Below are 25,292 nucleotides of genomic sequence, written 5' to 3' on the forward strand. Positions count from 1 at the left end.
CGGCGACTACTGCGATGGCTCCTACTCTCCTTTCTTGTCACGGTTCTTCCTCCCTTACCGAACAACGTCGACGGTGACGGATCTCTCTCTCTTTCGCTTGTTTTTGACTTGGCGGCGACATTGGAGTTGGCGGCAGTGACGGCCTAGCAACTCTACAAATGGCGATAGCAAGATGCGGATGAACAATGATAAAGACGCGCACACAGAGGTAGCCCACGAAGATGGCGACGACAACGGCTCCTCGTGGCGGTTGCGCTTCTCCTTTCAGTGACGTCAGTGGCGACGGAGAAAAAATGAAAAAAGAAGGAGGAAGACAAATAACAAAAATAAAATTTAAAAATAGAGTTATTTATAAAAATATTTAAATATAAAAATAATTATTATATTATTAATAAAAATTTTAAATCTTAGTGATTGGTTCAAAAATTCAATGTACACAATTTATAAAAAATCTTAAATCATAAAAGATTATATTATACTTTTTTTTCATTAAAAACAGTTCTATTTGTGATATTATAAAATTAAATCAATAAGAAATAAAATAATAACAATAATAATGACATAATAAAATTATTTATCTTAATATTTTGATATTATACTTATAATATTATCTGTACCTATCAAAAATTATAAATTTCAATTTTATTTCATATAAAACATAATTAATTAACTTGTTTATTGATTCAGTTTTTAATTTATTAAATAATAATAAACATAATAATAATTGAATTCGATAAGATTTTAAGTGAACTTACTAAAAGTAATAATAAATAACAAATTTTTTGAATTATATATAATAAAAAAAATTAAAAAAATTAGACACCAATTCTTCTAATTTCTAAATAGATAAAATGCAAATTATTAAACTTGTATTTTATCTAAAGAATCGCAATTGGACTTAATGATGAAAGAGGCAAAAACAAAAAACAAAAATAAATCTGAAAATAGAGTGGTGGTAGTGGGTGTTAACTGTTAAAGGCAGGAAAATGAGGAAAGGAAAACAAGTCCAGTTTCTCAAAATTAAGGAGTGTTTCTCTTCTTTTTATATATCTATTTATTTATTTATTAATTATTAATCTCATTTTAATTTATTTATATCATCGTCCTTCTTTGTCCTTTTCTTCTAGCTAGCTACCCCAATTTCTCTCTCTCTCTTCCTCTTTCTCTGTCTCAGAGAGAAAGGAAAAGAAAGAAAGGAAGCAGAACCAATTCCCAAATCCAAATTTTCATTACTCAATTCTCTTTAGCACTTTAACCTAATCCCATATTTTTTAATTATTTATTTGTTCCCATTTCATCTATCAATCCAAACCCTAACCCCTCTTTTCCTTCGTTCCCTCCCAATCCCAATTCAAAAGCTTTTCTTTTTCTTATTTCTGGGTGGTTTTTGTTGATGATTTCTTGTTAGGGTTAGGGAAATTGGGGGAAAACCGCGCATGGAATCTAACTCAGACATGTTCAGGGTACCTTCTGCAGGAGGAGGAGGAGGAGGAGGAACGGGACCATCGCCTTCGTCTTCGTCTTCGTCTTCCTCTTTGGTTTCTTCGTCGTCTTCGTCATTGTCGTCTTCGAATTCTAGAAGGTTCGGAACTATTTCTCCCTCTAACATCATTAACGCACCGCTGTCGCTATTATTGGAATATTCAGGGATTCTTCGCAACAATAACAACACCACCACCACCAGGTCGAATTTCAATAACCAAGAACCTAACCCTAATCCTAATTCCGAGCCTTCCGTAAATGACGGCGAGTTATCGATCAGGATCATTAGTCCTTCCGAACACGATAATCACGATAATCATCGTCACAGAGAGGAGCAACCTTCGTCTTCTGGTGGGGGTGGTTTGGTTGTGGGGCTTCCTCACGATGAGGGTGTGTCCGTTATGCCCAATTCGAGCACCGGAGACACCGGGATTGGGAACGGGAATGGGATTGGAAACGGCGACGCGGGGACCGGCGGCGAGGGTGGCGGCAATGGGAGGGATTCTTCTTACCAGAGGTATGATATTCAGCATGCTGCAAGGTGGGTGGAGCAGGTTCTTCCGTTCTCCTTGCTCCTCTTGGTGGTCTTCATCCGCCAGCATTTACAAGGTGTGTTCTTCAATTTACTAAGTTTTTTATTGTATTATCATCTATGGGATTGAAACAGATTAGTTAGTGCTTCTTTGTATTAGTTAAAAGCTTCCTGAGACAGTCTTCAGAAAGACAGAAACAAAATGAACTTTTGCTTTTAGCAAACATGGTCTTTTTTTTTTTGGGTTAATTTTCACATTTGGGAGATAGGAATTTTAGCTCTTTTGTTAATCATCCTAGATTGAGTAGGAGCTAATTAATTGTTTTTTCAAGTTTGGGAATTGTTGTGAACCTCTTAAGTCACTGCAGGGTTTTTTGTTACAATTTGGATTGCGGCTGTCCTTTTCAAGTCGAATGACATTCTAAGAAAACAAACAGCTCTGAAGGTGATGTGTTGTTTTTACGGCTACTCTGTTATTTGCTGAAAATTAATCCCTTTTTGCTGGTGTGAAGATTTTCTGTTTGTTTGTTGAGTATGGCTACTTTTGGTGGCTGCAGGGAGAGAGGAAAATACCTATTCTCATTGGGATTTCTGTTGCATTTTCACTTCATGTGATTAGCATCTATTGGTGGTATGAGAATGATGATCTGATGTATCCGCTGGTTATGCTTCCTCCGAGAGAGATACCGCCTTTCTGGCATGCAATTTTCATCATCATGGTTAATGGTGTGTTTTTCCCTCACTTATGACTTGCTAGGTGTTTAACTTTTAGTTGTTTTCTGTTTTGGGTTTTCGGTGTTTTTTTTTTTTTGGGGGGGGGGGGGGGTGGGTATGAGTGCATTTTGTTCCGGAAAATGCTTATAGCCATTTTTTTTTTGTCTCAACTTGCACTTTGACAAGCAGCTGAGTGTGTTCGAGGGTCAAAAAGAGTTTAAATTCCATTCTCATAGGCTAAAGTTTATGCATTCAGATTTTTGTACTTTTTAGTTTGTTGTAACTGACATGTGCCATCAAGAGTCATCAATCCTTGCATTGTTTCTCATTCATCTGTGTCTGTTGTCAAACTAATAATTTTTCCGACAATTAGCCTGTTAGCATGAAGGCCTTTGTGTTGTGGAAACTCTTATTCTGGATCTTGGAATTATTTTCTTTGGTTGAAACTCACTTGCGCAGTATAATCTCATTTCCTTGCATTTAATTGTGTTCCGCAATTTCAGACACTTTGGTCCGCCAGGCTGCAATGGTATTCAAGTGTATATTGTTGATCTATTACAAGAACAGCAGAGGCCGAAATTATCGTAGGCAGGTGAGGTCATAAAATATGAAGCACTATGAACATATGTTAAGTTCTAAAACGTTTTTACCTTTTGGAAATAGCAATTGAGGGTAACCGGAATATTTTAAGATGGCTTCTTTTTCAGGGTCTTAATAAGTTGTATAACAACTTCTGCCTCTGCTACAGAATTTTGGTTTCAGAATCTTAACTACTCTCAGATATCATTACATTCTGATTCTACTATTATTTGTTTGTCAGGGGCAAATGCTGACTCTAGTTGAGTACCTTCTTTTGCTATACCGTGCCTTGCTGCCGACACCGGTTTGGTATCGTTTCTTTCTAAACAAAGAATATGGAAGCCTGTTTTCATCATTGATGACAGGACTGTATCTGACATTTAAGCTCACATCCGTGGTTGAAAAGGTGTGTTTATCTTTTAAAACCAATGGAGATTATATTTTGTTACATAGTAGTTTGTGGATGGTGATCTAGTTTCATTGTTCGATCTTTGATGCCAATATCTAAAGTCGGCCCTTTATTTTATCTGGCCATCCTGTGACTTCAATTCTTTTTGAATGGAATATGCATAATTATGTGTTTTTTATTTAAACCTTCATCATGTTAACCTTTTCTTTTTTTGGGTTTTTTTTACTTCATCAAAGTAGGTAGGCAGGTTTACCACTAGTTTTGTTATTTAGCTTCCCAACAGATGTGGAAGAAATCAAGCCATGAAGCTAAAGAATAAGCTTTACTTGTTGATACAAGCTCTTTTGTGGAAGCTAAAAGTTTGATCTCTTGAAAAGAGAATGGAAATAACTTCCCTTTTTAGTGTTTTTTTTTTTTTTGGGGGGGGGGGGTATCTAAGGTGTTCAACTTTAAAATGTTTTCCCTTTAGGTAAAAGTAAGTTGTTTTCAGTGCATTTTTCTAAGAAATCAAGTAGTGTGGCTGGAATGGCTTTTTCATTTATGTAGTCTGTTGCTTAAAATGTTTGTCATGGTGTACTGTAGCATCTTCCATGATAAGTATGTCATTTACCTAGGATTGTATAGGAACTCGATAGTTTATTGTTTTAAACTATTTGTGGATTACATCGTCCCTGGTGGTGGTTTTCTTAAACCCTGTGTCTGTTGGTTGTCAGGTGCAAGCCTTCTTTGCTTCAGTGAAGGCATTGTCGCGGAAAGAAGTGCATTATGGTTCTTATGCAACATCAGAGCAGGTACTGTGGGCTCATTAATTTTGGTGGTGCTGAATGAATAACAGAAGTCTGTTGTTAAGAACTTTATAGCCTCCTATAAGTTGTTCTTACCATACTTCACTATCTGTTAATAATTATTTTGTAGCCTCTTCCTTTCTTGTATGCTAGTTTTTCATGCAAGTTAAGGCGTTTATCTGCTGGCAGGTGATTGCGGCTGGTGATCTTTGTGCTATTTGTCAAGAGAAGATGCATGCTCCAATATTACTTCGTTGTAAACACATCTTCTGTGAAGATTGTGTATCAGAGTGGTGAGACTTGCTTTGTTGTTATATATACTGGTCTGTATAGTAATCTGAAATTATTTTATTATTTATTTTGAATTGGCACTAGGTTACCTGTATGTATGAGTTTTTTTATTTTCAAATGTAGCAATAGTTTGCTTCATTTTTATCGATTTTAACTTAGAAGTTTCATGTTATGCTTTTTAATTTTTAGCATAGAGTTATCTGGTCCTAGATTTTGCTTTTCTAGAGTATACCCGGCTCTTTAGGTAGTAGAATGCGCAATAATAGCCGTTGATGAGAAAATTACAGATATATTTATCTATCATACAGGATTCTGTATGTTTCAAATTTTTAAATTATTTTATTTTCAAAGGTAGCCGACCACCCCTAATGGGATAAGGCTTTGTTGTTGTTTGTTATTTTCAAATCAGTGGCTATGATTGTTGAATGTGAACGTTAGAGAAGCCAAATTAACTGATCTTACAGTGCTTCAATCTCTCCTGCTATTTTCATTTTTATTCCTTTCTATTTTCTTGCTCTCTTATTTTACCAGGTTTGAGAGGGAAAGGACCTGCCCATTGTGCAGGGCTTTGGTAAAACCAGCAGACTTGAGGTCATTTGGTGATGGTTCTACTAGTTTATTCTTCCAGTTATTCTAAGATATTATAAATACAAGCCAGGATGTTTTTCTGCTATGAAGCTTTTTACATTTTTGAAAGAAGCAACCTTGATATATATACCACCAACAACACGTAAAATTTCGCCGGAGGCATTCGTGGTTACACTTTGAGAACGTCGAATGCGGAGGAGTCGCATTGAACTGGTCGCATCATGTTCATATAATGTACTAGTAAGAGGTTAAGTGTATCTTCTAATGACCCTGTAAGCTAGAGGAAGTTCATTGTAAGTCTATGACTCTTCATTAAGAAATGAAGGTCTATTTCTGCAGTTTCTGCCATATATAGTGTAAAAGTGACAAATATTTCCGATTGTGGTTTATGAAACACACCCGCAAGGAGTGTTGCTTCACTTCACAGAATCTTTGTGTAGTTTTATGTTTTTGTTTTATTGCATTTGATCCGATAGTTTCATTTTCTATATATTATGATAACTTAGTAGGAGTTAGTTTTAATTAAGAACTATGCGAAGATGCTTTTAATTATAGGTTATTCTGAATTTATTAGATGAACATTTTGTTTCTCTTTATTTGTAAGAAGGGAGACTAAGGATAATCAACATCATTTCACTTGTGGTATTGCTTCTTTAATTTGTTATAGATTAGTTATAAATAACTAAAGTTATGATCAAACAATATACAGTGGTTTCATAATCCTGGTTGTCACTTGAAATAGGTATGTAGCTCAAAAAATGGTCTAACTATGAAATAGGTTCTCCATCTCACTAGACCAAAACAAATACTGATGACAGTAAAGATTAATTTTCAGAGAATGGTCAAAAAGGAAAATTTAGTCACTATTACTTGAATACTTTATATGAGGCATGAGCTGAGTTAGTTCTAGGTGTCTTTCTAAAGTATAGTGATGATTGTTGAAAAGTATATAAAGGACATGAAATGAGATCATTTGTATATGGTATCGTTATATGAAACAATTACAAGTATATATGAACTTGTGTTAGCTACTTGTACTGGTTAATATTATTTTACTAGTAGAGAATTTTAATTACTTCATAGATGAGGCAGTAAGATGAAGTCATTTCAAAGCTTGATTGTGCATCTTCTGATGCAAAAGAAAGGAATGAATTGATTTGGACTTGCTACTGATACTTTGTAACATTCTGATTCTGAGGCATATAATATAGGATTTTTGTTCAGAAAATTCACCATCCAAAATCCCTGGCTGGTTTTGTTGTTATTTAACTTATTAATCTTCTTATGATAATTTAACTTCTATTAATGCATTGAATCAGAATACCAATATCTCCCTAATATAAAGATTAGAAAAAAGTGCAATTTGAATTACAAGAAGTTACAAAAAGAAAGAAAAAAAGAATAACTTTGTATAGATTAATATCAGTCAATACAATCAAAAAACATGAACATAAGAGTCACAAAAATAAATAAATAAATAAATGTGTAGTTTCTTGAAATATCACTCAGCCTCTTCCTCACAGTGGTAAAAAATAGAAACAAATTAATAAATGCTACAAAAGAGAAAAACATGCATTTTCCTTGCTTCTAAACAAGAAGAACCCCATCTAAACTAAATGCTATTGTTTGAAGGAGAACAGATATATCACTTTGGAGAAGCTGAGACACTAGGAAGAGGAGCCTCATTTTCTGATGCACTCTTACTATCTTTCTCTATCACAGTTAACATCTCGTTTGGGAGAATAGGTGAACTTTCTGAGTTCCGAATAACCACTCGAAGAGGTGATTCTGATGGTGATGGGTTGAAAGATGTTATCCGGGACACCCCACTTGAGCTGTCATAAACCTCTGGGACTTCGGCGATGCCATCATCCAGGTACACTACATCCTGCATTGTCAGCTGATGATACTCCACAATCTCCCTTAGGAAACGGTTTTCCCTAGCATATACCTCATTCTCGCCTGCCAAGCGAGTCTTCTCGGCAAGAAGCGTCTCCAGTTGAAACCGAATCTGTACAAGTTACAAAAATATAGCCATATAGGACCTAAAGTTTCATATTTAAATGATCATATTCTTGTTAAAAACACAATGAGTTATTGGGATATATGCATAACACAGGGTAGTTAGTATATATGCATATAATAAACAATTCCATAGTGTGCTTGAAGCAAAAGAAAGCTCTTGCCTTCAACCACAAAATGTGTACCACTTTAACTATTTTTCAATGCTGTATATGATAGGCAAACATGCAATGGTGTAAAAGCTAGAAGGGATGAAAAAAAATAATCTCCAGCAAAGATGAGGTTATAAACTTATGAGACTCAGACATATAACTCATGTTTAGATAAAACAACACATGAAATTGGAAGATGCTTTCAAATTTTGTTATGCCTGTATGAGTGCTTCATAGGTGTTGGCATATCAAATTTGAAATAGGGAACAACAAATAACCAATACCATATCATCATCTTCACGGTTCTGTCCCTTAGTGGTAGTGGTATCGCGGTCGCGGAGCATTTTATTTTCTTCTTCTAGTTGAGAACACCTGGCTTTCGCAAAAGCCAAATCTGCTTTAACAGTTTTTAGCTCGCGAAGAAGTAGTTTTGCTTTGGCAGCCGTTGCCATTGCCACCTGCAAGTCGCAACCAAAGCAAAGTGAAATTATGCTTGTTCAGTTACTTAAGAACACAAACATTTTATTCAAATAAACTGTCATTGCAAACTCAATTTCTTTTCAGAAATGCTATCAGAAGCGGTTGATAATTCAAAGGAGTAAAAGGTTGAAAACTACTCATCAATCCAATGGTTAAAAAACATTATGATGTTCTGCCATAAACTTCTGACAATGAAATTCTGGTTTAGTATTTTTCTTATGATTTTATAATGGTTGAATGTGTCATTACTGATCTGCATAGAACCATCTTATTCAAACTAAAAAAATCTATTAACATCTCTGATATAACTTATACAGTCTGTGCCTTCACTTAGTGAGGCAACAACACACGATTACATAGTTGGCACCTTACTTCTCGAGATGCCTTGAGTTGTGATTCATTGTCCTCGTGACTTCCTTTAAGCCGGATTTGAGTCTTCAGTTCTGCTGTCTTGCTCTCCACGATCATTCGGCCTTCCTGAAGAAATTTGAGAAGCAGCAATAGATGAAGAATGTGATAATGGTTATGTTGTTTCAATACTTGAAATGATACAATTCCCATACACCAGATAATGAAGAATCAAATTAGTAGTTAACTATGTGTCTCAACTAGTTCACAATTCTGTTTTTTTTCTGAAAGCAAGATGTTACTACATTGTTACCCTATAATAAAACATCATTAATAGACATAGATCAGGTTCGATGTTTCAAGCGTGGAAGAAACATTTGCCAACTAATTCAAACAAATAACTTGTTAGAACATAAACCAATTCCAAGGTGGAAACATATAAGACGGAGAATTTACCTCAAAAGCCTTCTCAAAGGTGTCACCTAAGTGATTAAGGGAACTAGTGATTGCCTCCAATCCCTTCCTAATTGTAGGGTTGTCCCCTAAATTATGAGATTCATGTTGTTGATATGACGGCTTCGACTGTGAAGGGAAGTCCCAATCATGGCAAACAAAAGAAAACACAATTGATTCCAATTCAACTAGACATAGATTTTCAGTCTCAGTTCTATGGTTCATGTTATTTACATTGAGTTTAGGAATCAGACCATAAACATAACACATCCATTGGTTTAATAATACAAATACAAGATATAGATACAATACAATACCATTTAGAGGGAAATGTTTTTCCATTTCAGTATTAATATGAATTATTGCCAAGACAACAAGTTATACTAAAGATCCTGAAAAATTAGTATGAAAAGTAATAACATAATTGGAAGCATGTAATTAATATCAGAACGGATACAACAACTAATTTTAAGTATTCGAAAATCATAGGATGGTAGGATGGATTCAAGAAGAATCAACATTTTGCCTCACATTTGAACCAACATTAATCACCTGAGATTCTGGAGCACTTGTATTACTGAATGGGTATGATCTGAATTTTTGTGGCATAGTGGCATGTGATGATGAATATGGATATGGAACAGTGTTAATATCATCATCAATAATTGATTTGGCTCTCTGGGCCAAGACACCCCAGAAGCCAGTCTTTGAGTCACCATCATCATTCTGCATGCATGCAAATTCACCCATTCATTCGTTCATTGAGACAAATCATCAAACACATGGTATCATTTCCAATAACATAGACTCATCAATAAGAAAAATGAAAAGATTTCTTGATAGGGAAGGAAAAAGACCTTAGATTTGTGATGATCAGAGGCAGGGTCGAAGGCGTGGCCACCAGAGGCGGAGGCCTTGGCTTGAGCAACAGCGGATGACGACGACGATGAAAAATCATTCTTGATTTCATTGTTTTCAGGTAATGATGATTGAGATTGAGGAATCTCTTCCTCAAAGGTTGAAGACTTTGGACCCTGCCTTCTTCTGTAAGCCATGTTTTGTTATAAGAGAAAGGAGAAAAAGAAAAGAAAAGAAAGATCACAGGTTCAGAAGAAGAAAGAAATGAGGGGAAGGAAAAGAAGCCTAAGCAAAGTTTTTGATTCAGATTCAATCAACAACCTCTTCTCCTTTTTTGAGGGGTCATGAAATAGAAATACCAACCAAAATATGAAACATTATGTCATGCTGCTTTCAGCTATGTCATATACAAATTAATGAATTTTTAAACCCATAATCTAAAAATCTAAATATAAGTAATAATTGTTAAAAAAAAAGGGAACGTAGGATAACTGTAACTGAAAGTACTAACATCACATTAGTTTGAAACTTTGAATCATCCTCGTTCTATTTTTAGCGGTCTGAATTTCGAGTTATGTTAGTGCTGATTGCTGAAGAGTGTGTAGTTATATATAGAATATCATTGCATTCTTTTCGGCACTAATCTATAATGTATAGCTAAAGTTTAGACAAAAAATAAATATTTGGACCGTTTAGTTGACTAGTCTCATTGAGTAAATATTGAGAGGTTAAAATTTTGTTTTGTGTATATAATAATTTATTGATTGATGATAAACTTTTAAATAAAATTTCGATCCATAATAAATTAGTCTTTATTTTATCAGATTCAAAAAATATTGTGAAAAACAAAAAAATTTAAATAAAAATAAGCTTTTGAAATGTACAAAAAATATATTCTAAAATTATTTTAGAATTACATTAGTATTCTTTATGTTTTATAGTGAATGGAAATAATGTAATAAATTAATTATTTATAGCTTAATTCAAATATAATATTTTGTATTTAAATAAAATACATAAAAAAAATTTTATTTCATATATTAAATATGTGTGTAGAATTAAACGCAAGAATATATAAAAAATGGTACTTCATCCTTTAATTTTGAAGAATATCAGAATAATGGTTGAATAGGTGTTTCGAGGGTTACCTGAAACTGGGTTGTATTTGGGTCTAGATATGAGGTCCAGGCTCTTGCTGGCACCGTCTGACTTGTATAGGTGCTGCCGTCTGAGTTTCTCGTGAGAAGGTGGGAGGTGGTACCTGCAAGGGATTCTGATACTTAAGTTAGCAAGGATTTAAAGCAGGTTTTTAGTAGATTGCATTCGGAATATACCTGAGGTTGTTAGTGTATTTATAGTAAAAAAGATAACCACTTTTTAGAATAGTTCCACCTTTAATGGTGGGTAGCTGTTCTCTTTTTCTAGGTAAGTTGTTGAGATCTCCCTTCTAAATAAGTGGGAGATATCTTAGGAGTTAATTACTTATTTGAATAAGTAGAGCTGAACTGTCGTCATCGCGCCCGACTTCTATAAAGTCGGGTAGGTGTAATAGTTGGATCTCTTGAATGAACTTCTATTTTGGGCCTAGCTATTCTTTTGGGTCAAGGAATGAATAGTGCCCCTATTTGAGTATGAGCTTTTCGAGGTCAGGCTCGAGTATTTGTAGATCAGACTAGTCTCCGGCGAATATAGACATCAGTTCGAGCAAGCTGACTTCCTCAGGGCAAGGTCGAGTACTCGACTTATATTAAAATTTGAGACGTTACGTCTTTTCGTAGTTTTGCCCACATTATTCTACGATTACCTTGGTAATCGTACGCCATAAAAGAGGGGTCATCAAATTATTCTTTTGTCCTTGGTGTCTTATAAATACCGAAATTCTCTCTTTCTTCTTTTTTCGTTCCTTCTTTTAAAATGTTTATACTGACTAAAAAATTTCTTCAATCTTCTTCGAAACCCACTTTTCTTCTTTAAGACTTATTTATCTTGAATTTCTGATTTGGAATTTTCGTTCGTTTGTTGGTGATTTTAGATCGTACGTGTTTCTGTTGCTTGTATTTTCATTGTTTCCGCTTTGTGTTTCCTCAAGGTTGGTCCTTTTGCTCTTTTGAACTACCCTTTGCATTTTGGATGATGCGCTTTTGCTTTGTTTTTTTTATTTCTTTTGTTAATAATTCTTTATATGCTTGATAATTTTGTGTTGTGAAAAATCGATTGTAAAAGGTTGCTTCTTTCTTTGTTGCGGAAGGTTGCTGTGAATGTGAGTGTGGGGGTTTTGTTCTGTGTTGCCCTCAAATGGTGCCATTTTTTCTTATTGAAGATGGCGCCATTTCCATATTTTGGAAAATGTAGTGTATGTATTGTGTGTAAGAAGGGTTGTAAGAATTGTGTTGTTCTTGGTTGATGATGACCCGATCTCTTTTGACTGCGTGAATGCTTATGTGTTTATTCTTATCATGCCGACTTGTGGTGATGATCTTATTTTGTTGTATTGTAGGTATAGCTTTTATGTCTTGGTCAGTTATTCACAACATGTCTTTTAATGTTCTGTCCGACCTGACCTGGGTAGATATATCTGTTCTTACTGCTGTCCCTGTTCATAGGCATCATAGGTTATGTTTAAATTGGGAGGATGAGAGAAGATACGAAATTGTAGTTGCCGATCCTAAAGAGAGGGTCTGTTTTTCCCGACTTGATAAGTCGAAGCGTCATTTCATCTATGTGTATGATTGCTTTTTCACAAAACTAGAAGTTAGCCTTCCATTTTCTAATTTTGAATCTGAAGTCCTTAAGGTTTATAATGTTGCCCCTTCTCAACTGCATCCTAATTCTTGGAATTTCTTGAAAATATATCAACTTCTTTGTTGGAACTCGGTGTCCTTCCTTTTTTTTTATCTAAGGTTGTGATTTCATTACTAGAAAAAGGTCCACTAAGGATTTACATACACCAGGGAGTAAAAAAGTAAAAGTTCCACTAAACAGGATTTAATTAAAGCTCATTACATTGAACAAGTCTGAAGAATTGGTAAAAGTTTCTTGTAGCATAGCATGGACTTCTTCAACACAAAGGGATGGAAGCTTCCTAGACCCGTCGAGGATGAAGCTATTTCTGGCCTTCCAAAGCTGCCATAGAAGGTTTGCCGCTAGCTCTACCCGATCTGATTTGTCACTGAAAGCTTCCATTTTTTCGGTAACTTCTTTCTAAAATCACCAAGGGTGTTCATATGGGTTTGGAATGGAAAAATTCACTAAGTGCCAAGCTTCCAATGAATCAGTGCAATACCACAGATAATGGTAGACTGACTCTTCCACTGAGCCATACCTGGGGTAGGCCGAATTCACTGCTTCAATTCTGGCACTGATATTGAACTTCATCGGTAAGGCATTGTGCAGTAATTTTTAAAAGAAAATTTCTAATTTTTGGTTGGCATTTCAACTTCCAGATGCTAAATCAAAGGGGTTTTGAGTGGCATTGTTCCAGAAGAAACTCAAGCAGTAGATGATCGAATTGGAAGGTAACTCTGTACCCAGATACAACTGAGTATGCACCAGCTCGGTTCATCATCCAGGTAACCTTATCTTCTTCTCCCTGGATACTTATTTGTAAGGTAGCTGTTGTTACTATTGGGCTAAATATCTCTATTATTTTTTGTTGATTCTACTGTCCATTTGATTGAATTAGTTCAGATACCCATTTTAAAACATGATCTGAGATTGGGGTAGGATTAAGAGTAATAGCCACAAAGTTCATGACCCAAGAACCCTCCTTAATTCTGATTGATCTCTCGTTCCCAACTTCTCAAAAAATACCTTTTTCCAAGACCTTTCTGTTTGCTATGATACTAGGCTAATCTCAAAAGGGGTTCATTCTTGTCTCAGCACTCAGAAATGTGAAAAATCTAAAGTATTTGATTTGTAGGACCTTGTAGATAACGGATGAGGTCTTGTTAAAAGTCTCCACCCTTGCTTTGCAAGCATTGTAAGGTTAAAAGCTTTCACGTCTTTAAAATTGAGTCTAACTTGTGATTTCGGTTTATATGTTATCTTCTACTCCGCCCAATGCATCCTCCGTTCATTACCTTAAGGTCTTATTTTATCTCTTTGTTCTTACCAAACATTTCAATTCCAAGAAACAGGGCTGGAACTCTTTCCAAACTGTTCAGGAAAGGAAGGTTTTTGCCATTTTTGATGATTCTTTTCAAGACTTTAAAAATTACTTCTTTAAAATCCATGTTGTGGAGGGTGTCTGACATTTCTTTCTAGATGAGGGAGATGAGCCCTTTTTTTTCTTTGTATTGGGAAGAACACTCCGTAATAGTTAAGTATAATTTGGACGACTTAGATATCTGGATATCAAGAAGTTTTTAGAAAATCCAAGCCAACTTCAATCCGAACTAGGTAGTCTTCTTTTTCATTTTGTAGATGTAGTTTTGTTGATTTGTTTTCGTTGTTGACTTAAGCATTGTAGTCTCTTACAGGTACCAATCTCTACCTCCTCACGAGGAACTCGGACAGGCGGCACCTTGACATCCATAAGTCAAATGCTGCCATAATCTAGACCTCACGTTTAGATTCAAATCAACGTTTCACATAACTCTCAGAACAATTATTATTATTATTATTATTATTATTATTATTATTATTATTATTATTATTATTATTATTATTAGTGTTTTCGTTAAAGATGAGTAATTATTATCATTAATATATTATTAATTTTTTGTAATACTATTTATTATAATAATCATAATTTATTATTATTAATATATTAATAATAATATTTTAAGAATATATTGTGAGTCGAAAGAGTATAACAATAATAACATATTATTATTATATCATTATTTTATTCGTATTATTTTTTTAATATAGTATTAACTATTATTATTAATATATTAATATTTTAACAGATTATTATTTTTAATAGCTAAAAAATGTTACAGCTGTTAATATTTTTGTTATCATCATCATCATTAATTTTTTATAACGCTGTTTATTATGATAATAATAATTTATTATTATTAATATGTGAATAATAATATTTATTTAGTTAATAGTTAAAATCATTTTTAAAAGATACTCCGATTTTTATTTTGGTCCTCGAAATACAAAATTAATCGAAATCGTCCCCAAAAGATACACGACTTAGTCACGTTAGTCCTTCCGTCAGTTAGATGATGACGTGTCACGTTAAATGCCACGTGGCATGATAATGTGGGGGGTTAATGCCACATGTCGCAAGATAATTAGTTGACGTGTCAGATAGTGATCAGTTGACATGTAAAAAATTATTTATAATCAAAATAGTCCTTGAAAGTTTAGACGTAAGTCATTTTTATCCCTAAAATTTTAAAAATTAATCAAATTAGTCCTTATATATATTTTTTTATTTTTTCTTGATAATATTAAATTTGAAATATTCTTTTATACTACTAATTTTACTAGAAATGTAATTGACAAACAAAAAATTTAGTAATTGTATCTTTTTTTCTTAAAATTTTTTTTAATAAAAATATCTTTCTCCTTTAATATATATATATATATATATACTCAAAATTAAAATATATTTATTTATTAACCTAAACAAAGTTATACCACTATTTTTTTCTACTACATCTTTTTTTTACGGTATTATTTACATATAAGATGTAATGGTAGTAATATTAAAAGATAAAATTCAAGAAGATCCACAAATTTTGCTTCAATTTCAAACTTTACAAAATATTAAAAATTTGTTGCTTAATTATCATTATTATTATTATTATTATTATTATTATTATTATTATTATTATTATTATTATTATTATTATTATTATATATGCTAAACGAATTGCTTCTTAAGTGTACTACATGCAAAGATCATAATAAATTTTTGTGTGTTTCATATGTTTGAGATAGATTATATAATTTTTATTTTAATATCACTACCATTACATCCTATATGTAAGTAATACCGTAATGAAAAAAAAAAGATGTAGTAGAAAAAAATAGTAGTATAACTTTGTTTAGGTTAACATGCATAAATTTTGATTTTGAGCATATAACTTTGTTTAGGTTAACAAATACATACATTTCAATTTTGAGTATATATATATATATATATATATATTCCAGCAATATGTAATAATGTAAGAAAAATATTTTAGAATAGAAAAGAATGAGACAGATTTTGAGAAGAATTAAATGAGAGAGATAATTTTATTAAAAAAAATTTTAAGAAGAAAAGATACAATTATTAATTTTTTATTTGTCAATTACATTTCTATTAAAATTAGTAGTATAAAAAATATTTCAAATTTAATATTATCAAGAAAAAAATTATATAAGGACTAATTTGATTAATTTTTAAAATTTTAGGGATGAAAATGACTTACGTCTGAACTGTCAAAGACTATTTTGATTATAAATAACTTTTTTACATGTCAACTGACACGTGGCATGTCAGGTGTCACTGATCTGACACGTCAACCAATCATCTTGTGACACGTGGCATTAATCCACCACGTCATCATGCCACGTAGCACTTAACGTAATGTAACACCCTACCATACAGAGTTTTATGCTTAAGTCATAATTCAGAGATGACAAGGTATTACGACCTCTAAAAATAAAACTTTAGTACATATAGTAGTGTGAATAATGATTATAACTAGGAGCCTTCGAAGAAAAAGGGGTAGAACAAAAATCGTAACTCAAAAAGCGCAACACTCCGATCGATAACGTAACGAACAAGGATAAGCCAGCACGAGATTATATATATACAAAGGAGTGTCAAAAACATGAATATCAAAACTCATAATCCGGTTGCGAAGATAAACGGCCTGAGTATAGTAATATATACATATAAATAAATAAGAAACCCCAAGGAAACCCAAAGGGACATAAATATAGAAAACATATTCTCCAAAATCCTCTCTAAGAGGAGTCATTATAGTTTGTATTATTTAGTGGAGATAAAAGTATCTAAACAAAGCATATAAACCAAAACAAAGTCCCAAGAATAAGGATCTTCGCTAATCCAGAAGTCTCCAGCATGCTTCAGTGAGAAGTCTCACGTCCTGCATTTGAAAACCACAAAATCCACATGGGTGAGAACCAGAGGTTCTTAGTATGGTAACAGTACCCACATATCTAACATGTAATGTCCTAGGAAAGCCAAAGACAATCCTAAATCTTCCACCAGATAAATCAAAGCTTATAAATAGGCTAAATCATAAATGGCAACTGGCTAAAGATTCTTCAGTCTAACTAATACTTCTCATTCCAAATCCTTCAGACCTCCCAACCACCAGCAGGAGTATAATATAGCAAACATAGTTATATCAGACAAGAGATATACAAATAAGAACAGATAAGACATTTAGACAATTAGCAAGTAATATGCAGTCAAATAGGCAATATCAAACAATTCACATAGTATGCATATGATGAATGCCTGTCCCTAATGGCTGATGATATCATCTGTTGGTTATATAGCCAACCCGACAAGTCCTGGTAGCTAACCATTGGACTGTCCCTCTGTCGCGCATCCACAACTCGAGTTATACTCAACAAAATCGTGATCATAATCATGATCCATAGCCAACACCCTCACTGGTGTATATTCACGGGGGCGAGCTCATCCAGAACTTTCACAGTGTCTGGCCACACTTACGACATAGGGTCAGTTGAGTATCGAGTCTCCACCTGGAGCACGTGGTGGCTAGCCACTACTTTCATCCAGGAAAACTCGTGTCTCAGATAGTGGAAGTGTAATAGTCACATTTCATTCAATAGCATATATGCATTTATAATCGGCCATAATCAACAATGGCTCCGCTGTAACTCAGCAATAACTCAGCCATTCGACTCATAGTTCAATCCAGAACTAGCCAATTTATCGATAAATAAATATAGCCCTTCGGCTTATGGCATACACAGCACTTCCACCGCCATCCTCTGTATCTTATATAATCATCTTTGATCATCATTGATCATAACTTTTTCCCTTGCTTCATTCGCAAGTTACCACATCCCCTAGCTCATTTCTCATTGCTAGGTGTATCATAATGATTTAAGACACAAGGAGTGAGATCAGAGGCTTAGAAGTATAAAATTTGGCTTTTAAAACTCAAAAATCAACTTTGGGATGAAAACAGGGCTACGCGTACGCGTTATCCACGCGCACACGTAGATGGCCACAAACTTCATCGACGCGTATGCGTCGCCCACGCACACGCGTGGATGGAAAAATAGTCAAATGACGCGTACGCGTCAATCACGCGTACGCATGGGTGTGTTTGTGCGCCATGCACAAAATTGGCAAAACTCTCGAGAAAAATGGCTGGGCATTGGGTGCAGCGCATCGACGCGCACGCGTGGATGGTGCGTTTCTGAAAAACGACGCATATGCGTCAAGCACGCCTACGCGTCGGGGATATTCTGCTAAAAATTTTTCTAAGTTAAAAGCTACAGAATTCACAAATTCAACCTCCAATATTTCGACGGACATAACTTCTTCATTTCAAATCATTTTTCGTCCGTTCTTCGAACGACATGAACATCTCGGATCCAATTTCATTTCTAAACAAGTTTGGCACAAAATAAGGATCCGGAGTTCAAGTTATGTCCCGTCAAATTATGTCCAAAAACCATGTTTTCACATAAAACCACAAAGTGCCATTTTCAAAACAAGCCATTTTCAACCCTTTTCAAAATTAACCAAAACATGCCAATTTCAACCCTTTTTGAAATCAATCAAAATATACCAAAATCAACATTAAGCCTCCTCAACTCACACATTAACACTTTACCATAATTCATAAACCATCAACCAACCATTTTAACACTTTTCAATCAAATGGCTAGAAGACAAACATATTAACATGTCATACATCTTTCCTCATCCCAATTTCCAATAATACCATTTTCAATCAACCATCATTATACATAGTCAATATCATACTCACCATCAACATGGTTCCACCCACAATTCAATCTCAATCATTCATCAAGCATATATCACAACATGCATTTTCTCATATATCACACCATCAAGGCATCAATTTTCATAATCACATATATGACCACATCATATATCTCAACCATTCAACAACATCAACAATTCAATGCCTATCTTAGGGCCTCTAGCCTAAGTTTTCACACCACATTATATTTTAGATACAGAAAACCAAGACCATACCTTAGCCGATTTCCTATGCTCAACCGGAGCACTTCCAAACCACTTGTCCACAAGCTCTCAAGGTCTCAACACCTCCAAGAATATATTTTTGCACACCAAAACCCTTATTCAAGCTTTCCAAAATCCCAATCAAGCTCAAATATTCATATACACACTACCTAAGTCACAATTATTATACCTAAACACAACATCTCAATACCCAAGCATCATAAAACAACAAATTACACTAGAGTTGAGATTCTTACCACACCCAAGATTCAAAGAGACAAAATTAATCTTCTCCTTCAAGAGAGTTGGGTCCTATAACATCAAAGAGCCCAAAATCTCAACACTTTCACCATGAAATTCGAATTTTAGGGATGAAGAACTGAAATCATTTCGTGGCTTACCTCAAGAATAAAGTAGTGAATTTTGTAGGTCTCTTCGCAGTGAATGCGTGGCCACAAATGGTGCGGCAATCAGAGCTCTAGATCAAAAGTTATGGTGGTTTGAAGATCAACCAAGGGTTAGAACTTGAGAGAGTATTCTTCCCCTCTTGGCCTCCATTTTCAACATGAATTAGAGTGTAGTAAGGAGAGAGAGTGCTGAAATGAGTGTATTAGGCTTAGTTAGGTTGGGCCAAGGGCCCAATATGGGTCCAGTTAGCCCGGTTTGGTCCATTCGGTCCAATCTTGGACCGATTTCTATAAAATTAGTACCGAGATTCTCGTCTCAATCTTCTCTATCATATTTAGCCATAAAAATCACATTTTTGGCTTTCTAAAATAAATTCTCATTTATGGGTTAATTAGTCATTAATTAACCGGGTTTTACATTCTACCCACCTAATTAGAAATTTTACCCACAAAATTCAAATTCAATTACTTGAGAATAAGTGCGGATAATCCGTTCGCATCTCTGATTCAAGTTCCCAAGTGTGTTCCTCAACACTGCCTCGATTCCATGCCACTTTGACTAACGAAACCTCTTTTTCACGCAACTATTTGATACTAGTATCGTCAATTCTGACCGGAGCCACTGGAAGTGTCAAATCTTCCTTCAACTGAACCGCTCAGGTTCTAACACATGGCTAGCATCAGGAGTATACTTCTGAAGATGCGACACGTGAAACACGTCGTGCAGGTTCGAAAGGTGAGGTGGTAGAGCCATCCGATACGCCACCGGTCCAACCCTCTCTAGGATCTGAAACGGACCGATGTATCGAGGATTCAATTTCTTTGCCTTAATTGCCCTACCTACTCCTGTGGTTGGAGTAACTTTAAGGAAAACATGGTCTCCTTCCTCAAATTCCAAGGGCTTCAACCTCTGATCGGCGTAACTCTTCTGATGACTCTGTGCCGTAAGCATCCTATCTCGGATTTTCTTGACTTGTTTAGTGGTCTTAGCTATCATTTCCAGCTCCAACAAGCCTTTCTCCCCAACTTCATACCAGCATAGCAGAAATTGATATCTCCTCTCATATAGAGCCTCATACGGGGCCATTTCGATGCTCGCATGGTAATTATTATTATACGCAAACTCCACTAACGGCATATACCGATCCCAACTCACTGGTTGGTCCAAAACACAAGCTCTCAACATATCCTCTAGTGTTTGGATCGTCCTCTCGGATTGACCATCTGTTTGAGGATGGTAAGCTGTACTCAAGTTTAATCGGGTTCCGAAAACTTTCTGAAATGCACCCCAAAACCTCGAAGTGAAACGAGGGTCTCTATCATAGATTATATTAGCAAGTACACCATGAAGTCTCACAATCTCCTTTATGTATAACCGTGCTAGCTCCTCAAGGGTGTAAGTCATCCGAATGGGTAAAAAGTGAACTGACTTTGTCAGTCGGTCCACAATCACCCAGACAGCATCAAAATCAGCCCTAGTCTTTAGCAATCCAGACACAAAGTCCATTACAATACTTTCCTACTTCCATTGCAGAACCTCTAAAGGTTGCAACATCCAGGAAGGTCTTTGATGTTCAATCTTCACCTTTTGACAAGTTAAGCACTTTGAAACATATTCTGCCACATCATTCTTCATACCCGACCACCAAAACATCGCCTTTAGATCATGGTACATCTTAGTACTCCCCGAGTGAATATAGAATCCACATTTGCTTACTTCCTTTAAGATATCTTGCCGCAAAGTGCCAACATCCAGCACAATGATCCTACCCTTGAATCTCCATAACCCATCTTGATCCTCCGACACTCTCCATTGTTTTTCTTGTTCAATAGCCGGTAACACCTTCGATAACGCTTCATCATTCTCATGAGCCTTTAAAAGTTCGGATTTAAAATCACTTGAGATTTGTAATCGACTCAAACACAGAGTCCCAGACACTTCTTGAACACCAATCTTCAAACTCTCGAATTCTTTGAGCAACTCCTCTTCTCGAAGCATCATCCAAGCAGCATGCAACGACTTCCGACTTAACGCATCCACCACTACATTCGCCTTTTCCGGATGGTAATTCAACTCAAAGTCATAGTCTTTCAATAATTCCATCCACCTCCTCTGTCTCATATTAAGCTCTTCCTGATTAAAGAGGTATTTCAAGCTCTTATGATCGGAGAAGACTTGGAAGTTAACCCCATAGAAATAATGCCTCCACACCTTCAAGGCAAACATAACCGCAGCTAGTTCCAAATCGTGCGTAGGATAATTAACTTCATGAGGTCTCAACTGCCGTGAGGCATACGCCACCACATTATGATGCTGCATCAGCACGCACCCTAGACCCTTTAGTGAGGCATCACAGTACACCTCAAATGGTTCGTTCGGCTCAGGTAACACCAACACAGGTGCAGTGGTCAACTTTTTCTTCAACGCCTGAAAGCTCTCCTCACACTCAGGAGTCCAAACAAATAGTGTGTCCTTGTGGGTTAACTTTGTCAATGGCAAAGCTAATTGCGAAAAATTTTTGATGAATCTTCGGTAATAGCTAGCTAAGCCCAAAAAAATCCTTATTTCAGTTACCATAGTTGGTTGTTTCCATTCCATTACTGCCTCCACGTTAGAGGGATCTACCGCTATCCCCTGTTTACTCACTACATGCCCCCAAAAACTTCACCCCACTCTTCCAGAATTCGCATTTAGACAGTTTCGCATAGAGTTTCTTTTCCTTTAGTATCTGCAACACGGTCCTCAAGTGTCCGCATACTCCTCTTCAGTCTTGGAATAAATCAGTATGTCATCAATGAAGACAACAACGAATTTATCCAGAAACGGACGGAACACTCTATTCATATAATCCATAAACACTGCAGGAGTGTTTGTTAACCCAAAAGACATTATAGTGTACTCATAATGTCCATAACGAGTCCTGAAAGCGGTCTTAGGGATATATCTGGTGATAACCGGATCGTAAATCGATCTTGGAGAAAATTCCAGCTCCTTGTAACTGATCCATGAGATCATCAATTCTCAGCAACGGGTACTTAGTCTTTATTGTGACCTTGTTCAGTTGCCTATAATCCACACAGAGCCACATACTCCCATCCTTCTTCTTTACTAGTAGCACTGGCGCACCCCACGAAAAACACTTGGTCGGATAAAGTTCTTACTGGTGGACGAAATTGTGATCAATAATATTGGCTCTTTGGTATGTGCACAAAAACATTAACTCAGCACTTTCTTTCCACAATCTCATTCAACTAACCAGCAAGTGTACTGGGTCGTCCAAGTAATAAACCTTACGTGAGTAAGGGTCGATCCCACAGAGATTGTTGGTATGAAGCAAGCTATGGTCACCTTGTAAATCTCAGTTAGGCAGATTAAATTGGTTTATGGATTTTCGAATAATTAATAATAAACAGAAAATAAAATAAGATAGAAATACTTATGTAAATCAATAGTGGAAATTTCAGATAGGCGTATGGAGATGCTGTGCTCCTCTTGAATCTCTACTTTCTCATTGCTTTCATCCAATCCTTCTTACTCCTTTCCATGGCAAGTTGTATGTAGGGCATCACCGTTGTCAATGGCTACATCCCATCCTCTCAGTGAAAACGTTCCTATGCTCTGTCACAGCACGGCTAATCATCTGTCAGTTCTCAATCAGGTTGGAATAGAATCCCTTGATTCTTTTGCATTTGTCATCACGCCCAGCCTTCAGGAGTTTGAAGCTCGTCACAGTCATTCAATCCCAGAATCCTACTCGAAATACCATAGACAAGGTTTAGACTTTCCGGATCCTCATGAATGCCTCCATCTATCTAACTTATACCACGAAGATTCTGTTGGGGAATCTAAGAGATATGCGCCCGGCCTAAGGTAGAACGGAAGTGGTTGTCAGTCACGTGCGTTCATAGGTGAAAATGATTATGAGTGTCACGGATCATCACATTCATCAAAGTATTGTGCAACGTATATCTTGGAATAAGAATAAAAGAGAATTGAATAGAAAGTAATAATAATTGTATTGAAACTTGAGGTATAGTAGAGCTCCACACCCTTAATCTATGGTGTGCAGAAACTCCACCGTTGAAAATACATAAGTGAAAGGTTCAGGCATGGCCGAATGGCCAGCCCCCTAAAACGTGCTCAATGGCCTCCTAAGATGAAGAATAAAACAAAACTGAGACCAAAGATGAAACGTGGTCAAAAGACGTCTAATACAATAGTTAAGTGTCCTATATATACTAGACTAGCTACTAGGGTTTACATGAGTAGGTAATTGATGCATAAATCCACTTCCGGGGTCCACTTGGTGTATGCTTGGGCTGAGCTTGATCTATCCACGAGCTGAGGCTTTTCTTGGAGTTGAACGCCAAGTTATAACGTGTTTTGGGCGTTCAACTCCGGATCATGACGTGTTTCTGGCGTTTAACTCCAGACAGCAGCATGTACTTGGCGTTCAACGCCAAGTTACGTCGTCAATTTCCGAATGAAGTATGAACTATTATATATTGCTGGAAAGCTCTGGATGTCTAATTTCCAACGCCGTTGAGAGCGCGCCATTTGGAGTTCTGTAGCTCCAGAAAATCCATTTTGAGTGCAGGGAGGTCAGATTCCAACAGCATCAATAGTCCTTTTGTCAGCCTTTTTCAGAGTTTTGCTCAAGTCCCTCAATTTCAGCCAGAAATTACCTGAAATCACAGAAAAACACACAAACTCATAGTAAAGTCCAGAAATGTGAATTTAACATAAAAACTAATGAAAACATCCCTAAAAGTAGCTTGAACTTACTAAAAACTACCTAAAAACAATGCCAAAAAGCGTATAAATTATCCGCTCATCACAACCCCAAACTTAAATTGTTGCTTGTCCCCAAGCAACTGAAAATCAATTAGGATAAAAAGAAGAGAATATACTATAAATCCCAGAATATCAATGAATATTAATTATAATTAGATGAGCGGGACTTGTAGCTTTTTCTTCTGAACAGTTTTGGCATCTCACTTTTTCCTTTGAAGTTTAGAATGATTGGCTTCTCTAGGAACTTAGACTTTCGGATAGTGTTATTGACTTTCCTAGTTAAGCATGTTGATTCTTGAACACAGCTACTTATGAGTCTTGGCCGTGGCCCTAAGCACTTTGTTTTCCAGTATTACCACCGGATACATAAATGCCACAGACACATAACTGGGTGAACCTTTTCAGATTGTGACTCAGCTTTGCTAGAGTCCCCAGTTAGTGGTGTCAGAGCTCTTAAGCACACTCTTTTTGCTTTGGATCACGACTTTAACCACTCAGTCTCAAGCTTTTCACTTGGACCTTCATGACACAAGCACATGGTTAGGGACAGCTTGGTTTAGCCGCTTAAGCCTGGATTTTATTTCTTTGGGCCCTCCTATCCATTGATGCTCAAAGCCTTGGATCCTTTTTACCCTTGCCTTTTGGTTTTAAGGGCTATTGGCTTTTTCTGCTTGCTTTTTCTTTTTCTTTCTATTTTTTTGCCATTTTTTTTCGCAAGCTTTTTACTTTTCACTGCTTTTTCTTGCTTCAGGAATCAATTCCATGATCTTTCAGATCATCAATAACATTTCTCTTTGTTCATCATTCTTTCAAGAGCCAACAATTTTAACATTCATAAACAACAATATCAAAAGACATATGCACTGTTCAAGCATTCATTCAGAAAACAAAAAGTATTGTCACCACATCAATATAATTAAACTAAATTCAAGGATAAATTCGAAATTCATGTATTTCTTGTTCTTTTGAATTAAAACATTTTTCATTTAAGAGAGGTGAAGGACTAATGGAATTTATTCATAGCTTTAAGACATGGTTACTACATACTAATGATCATGAAGTAGAGACACAAAACATAGATAAGCATACAACATAAAAACCGTAAAGCAGAAAGAAATAAGAACAAGGAATGAATCCACCTTAGTGGCGTCTTCTTCTTGAAGGACCAATGATGTTCTTAAGCTCTTCTATGTCCCTTCCTTGCCTTTGTTGCTCCTCCCTCATTGCT

At 35.6% G+C, this 25,292-nt stretch overlaps 2 protein-coding genes across 2 annotated transcripts; one reads left to right on the forward strand and one right to left on the reverse strand.

Annotated features, from left to right (window-relative positions):
* Nucleotides 1–1,057: 1,057 nt before the first annotated feature.
* On the forward strand, nucleotides 1,058–5,809 carry LOC130976223 (uncharacterized). Its single transcript, XM_057901021.1, has 8 exons — nucleotides 1,058–2,091; nucleotides 2,383–2,459; nucleotides 2,572–2,740; nucleotides 3,232–3,320; nucleotides 3,549–3,713; nucleotides 4,430–4,507; nucleotides 4,691–4,794; nucleotides 5,324–5,809. The coding sequence occupies exons 1-8, from the start codon at nucleotides 1,437–1,439 to the stop codon at nucleotides 5,427–5,429; spliced, it is 1,443 nt and encodes a 480-aa protein (XP_057757004.1). The 5' UTR covers nucleotides 1,058–1,436; the 3' UTR covers nucleotides 5,430–5,809.
* Nucleotides 5,810–6,800: 991 nt separating this feature from the next.
* On the reverse strand, nucleotides 6,801–10,045 carry LOC130973805 (uncharacterized). The gene is made up of 6 exons (XM_057898471.1): nucleotides 9,693–10,045; nucleotides 9,388–9,561; nucleotides 8,839–8,964; nucleotides 8,407–8,511; nucleotides 7,839–8,012; nucleotides 6,801–7,391 (listed from the first exon to the last, which is right to left on the reverse strand). The coding sequence occupies exons 1-6, from the start codon at nucleotides 9,888–9,890 to the stop codon at nucleotides 7,026–7,028; spliced, it is 1,143 nt and encodes a 380-aa protein (XP_057754454.1). The 5' UTR covers nucleotides 9,891–10,045; the 3' UTR covers nucleotides 6,801–7,025.
* Nucleotides 10,046–25,292: the final 15,247 nt, after the last annotated feature.

This window comes from Arachis stenosperma, chromosome 4 (genome assembly GCF_014773155.1).
Source record: "Arachis stenosperma cultivar V10309 chromosome 4, arast.V10309.gnm1.PFL2, whole genome shotgun sequence".
Classification (NCBI taxonomy): domain Eukaryota; kingdom Viridiplantae; phylum Streptophyta; class Magnoliopsida; order Fabales; family Fabaceae; genus Arachis; species Arachis stenosperma.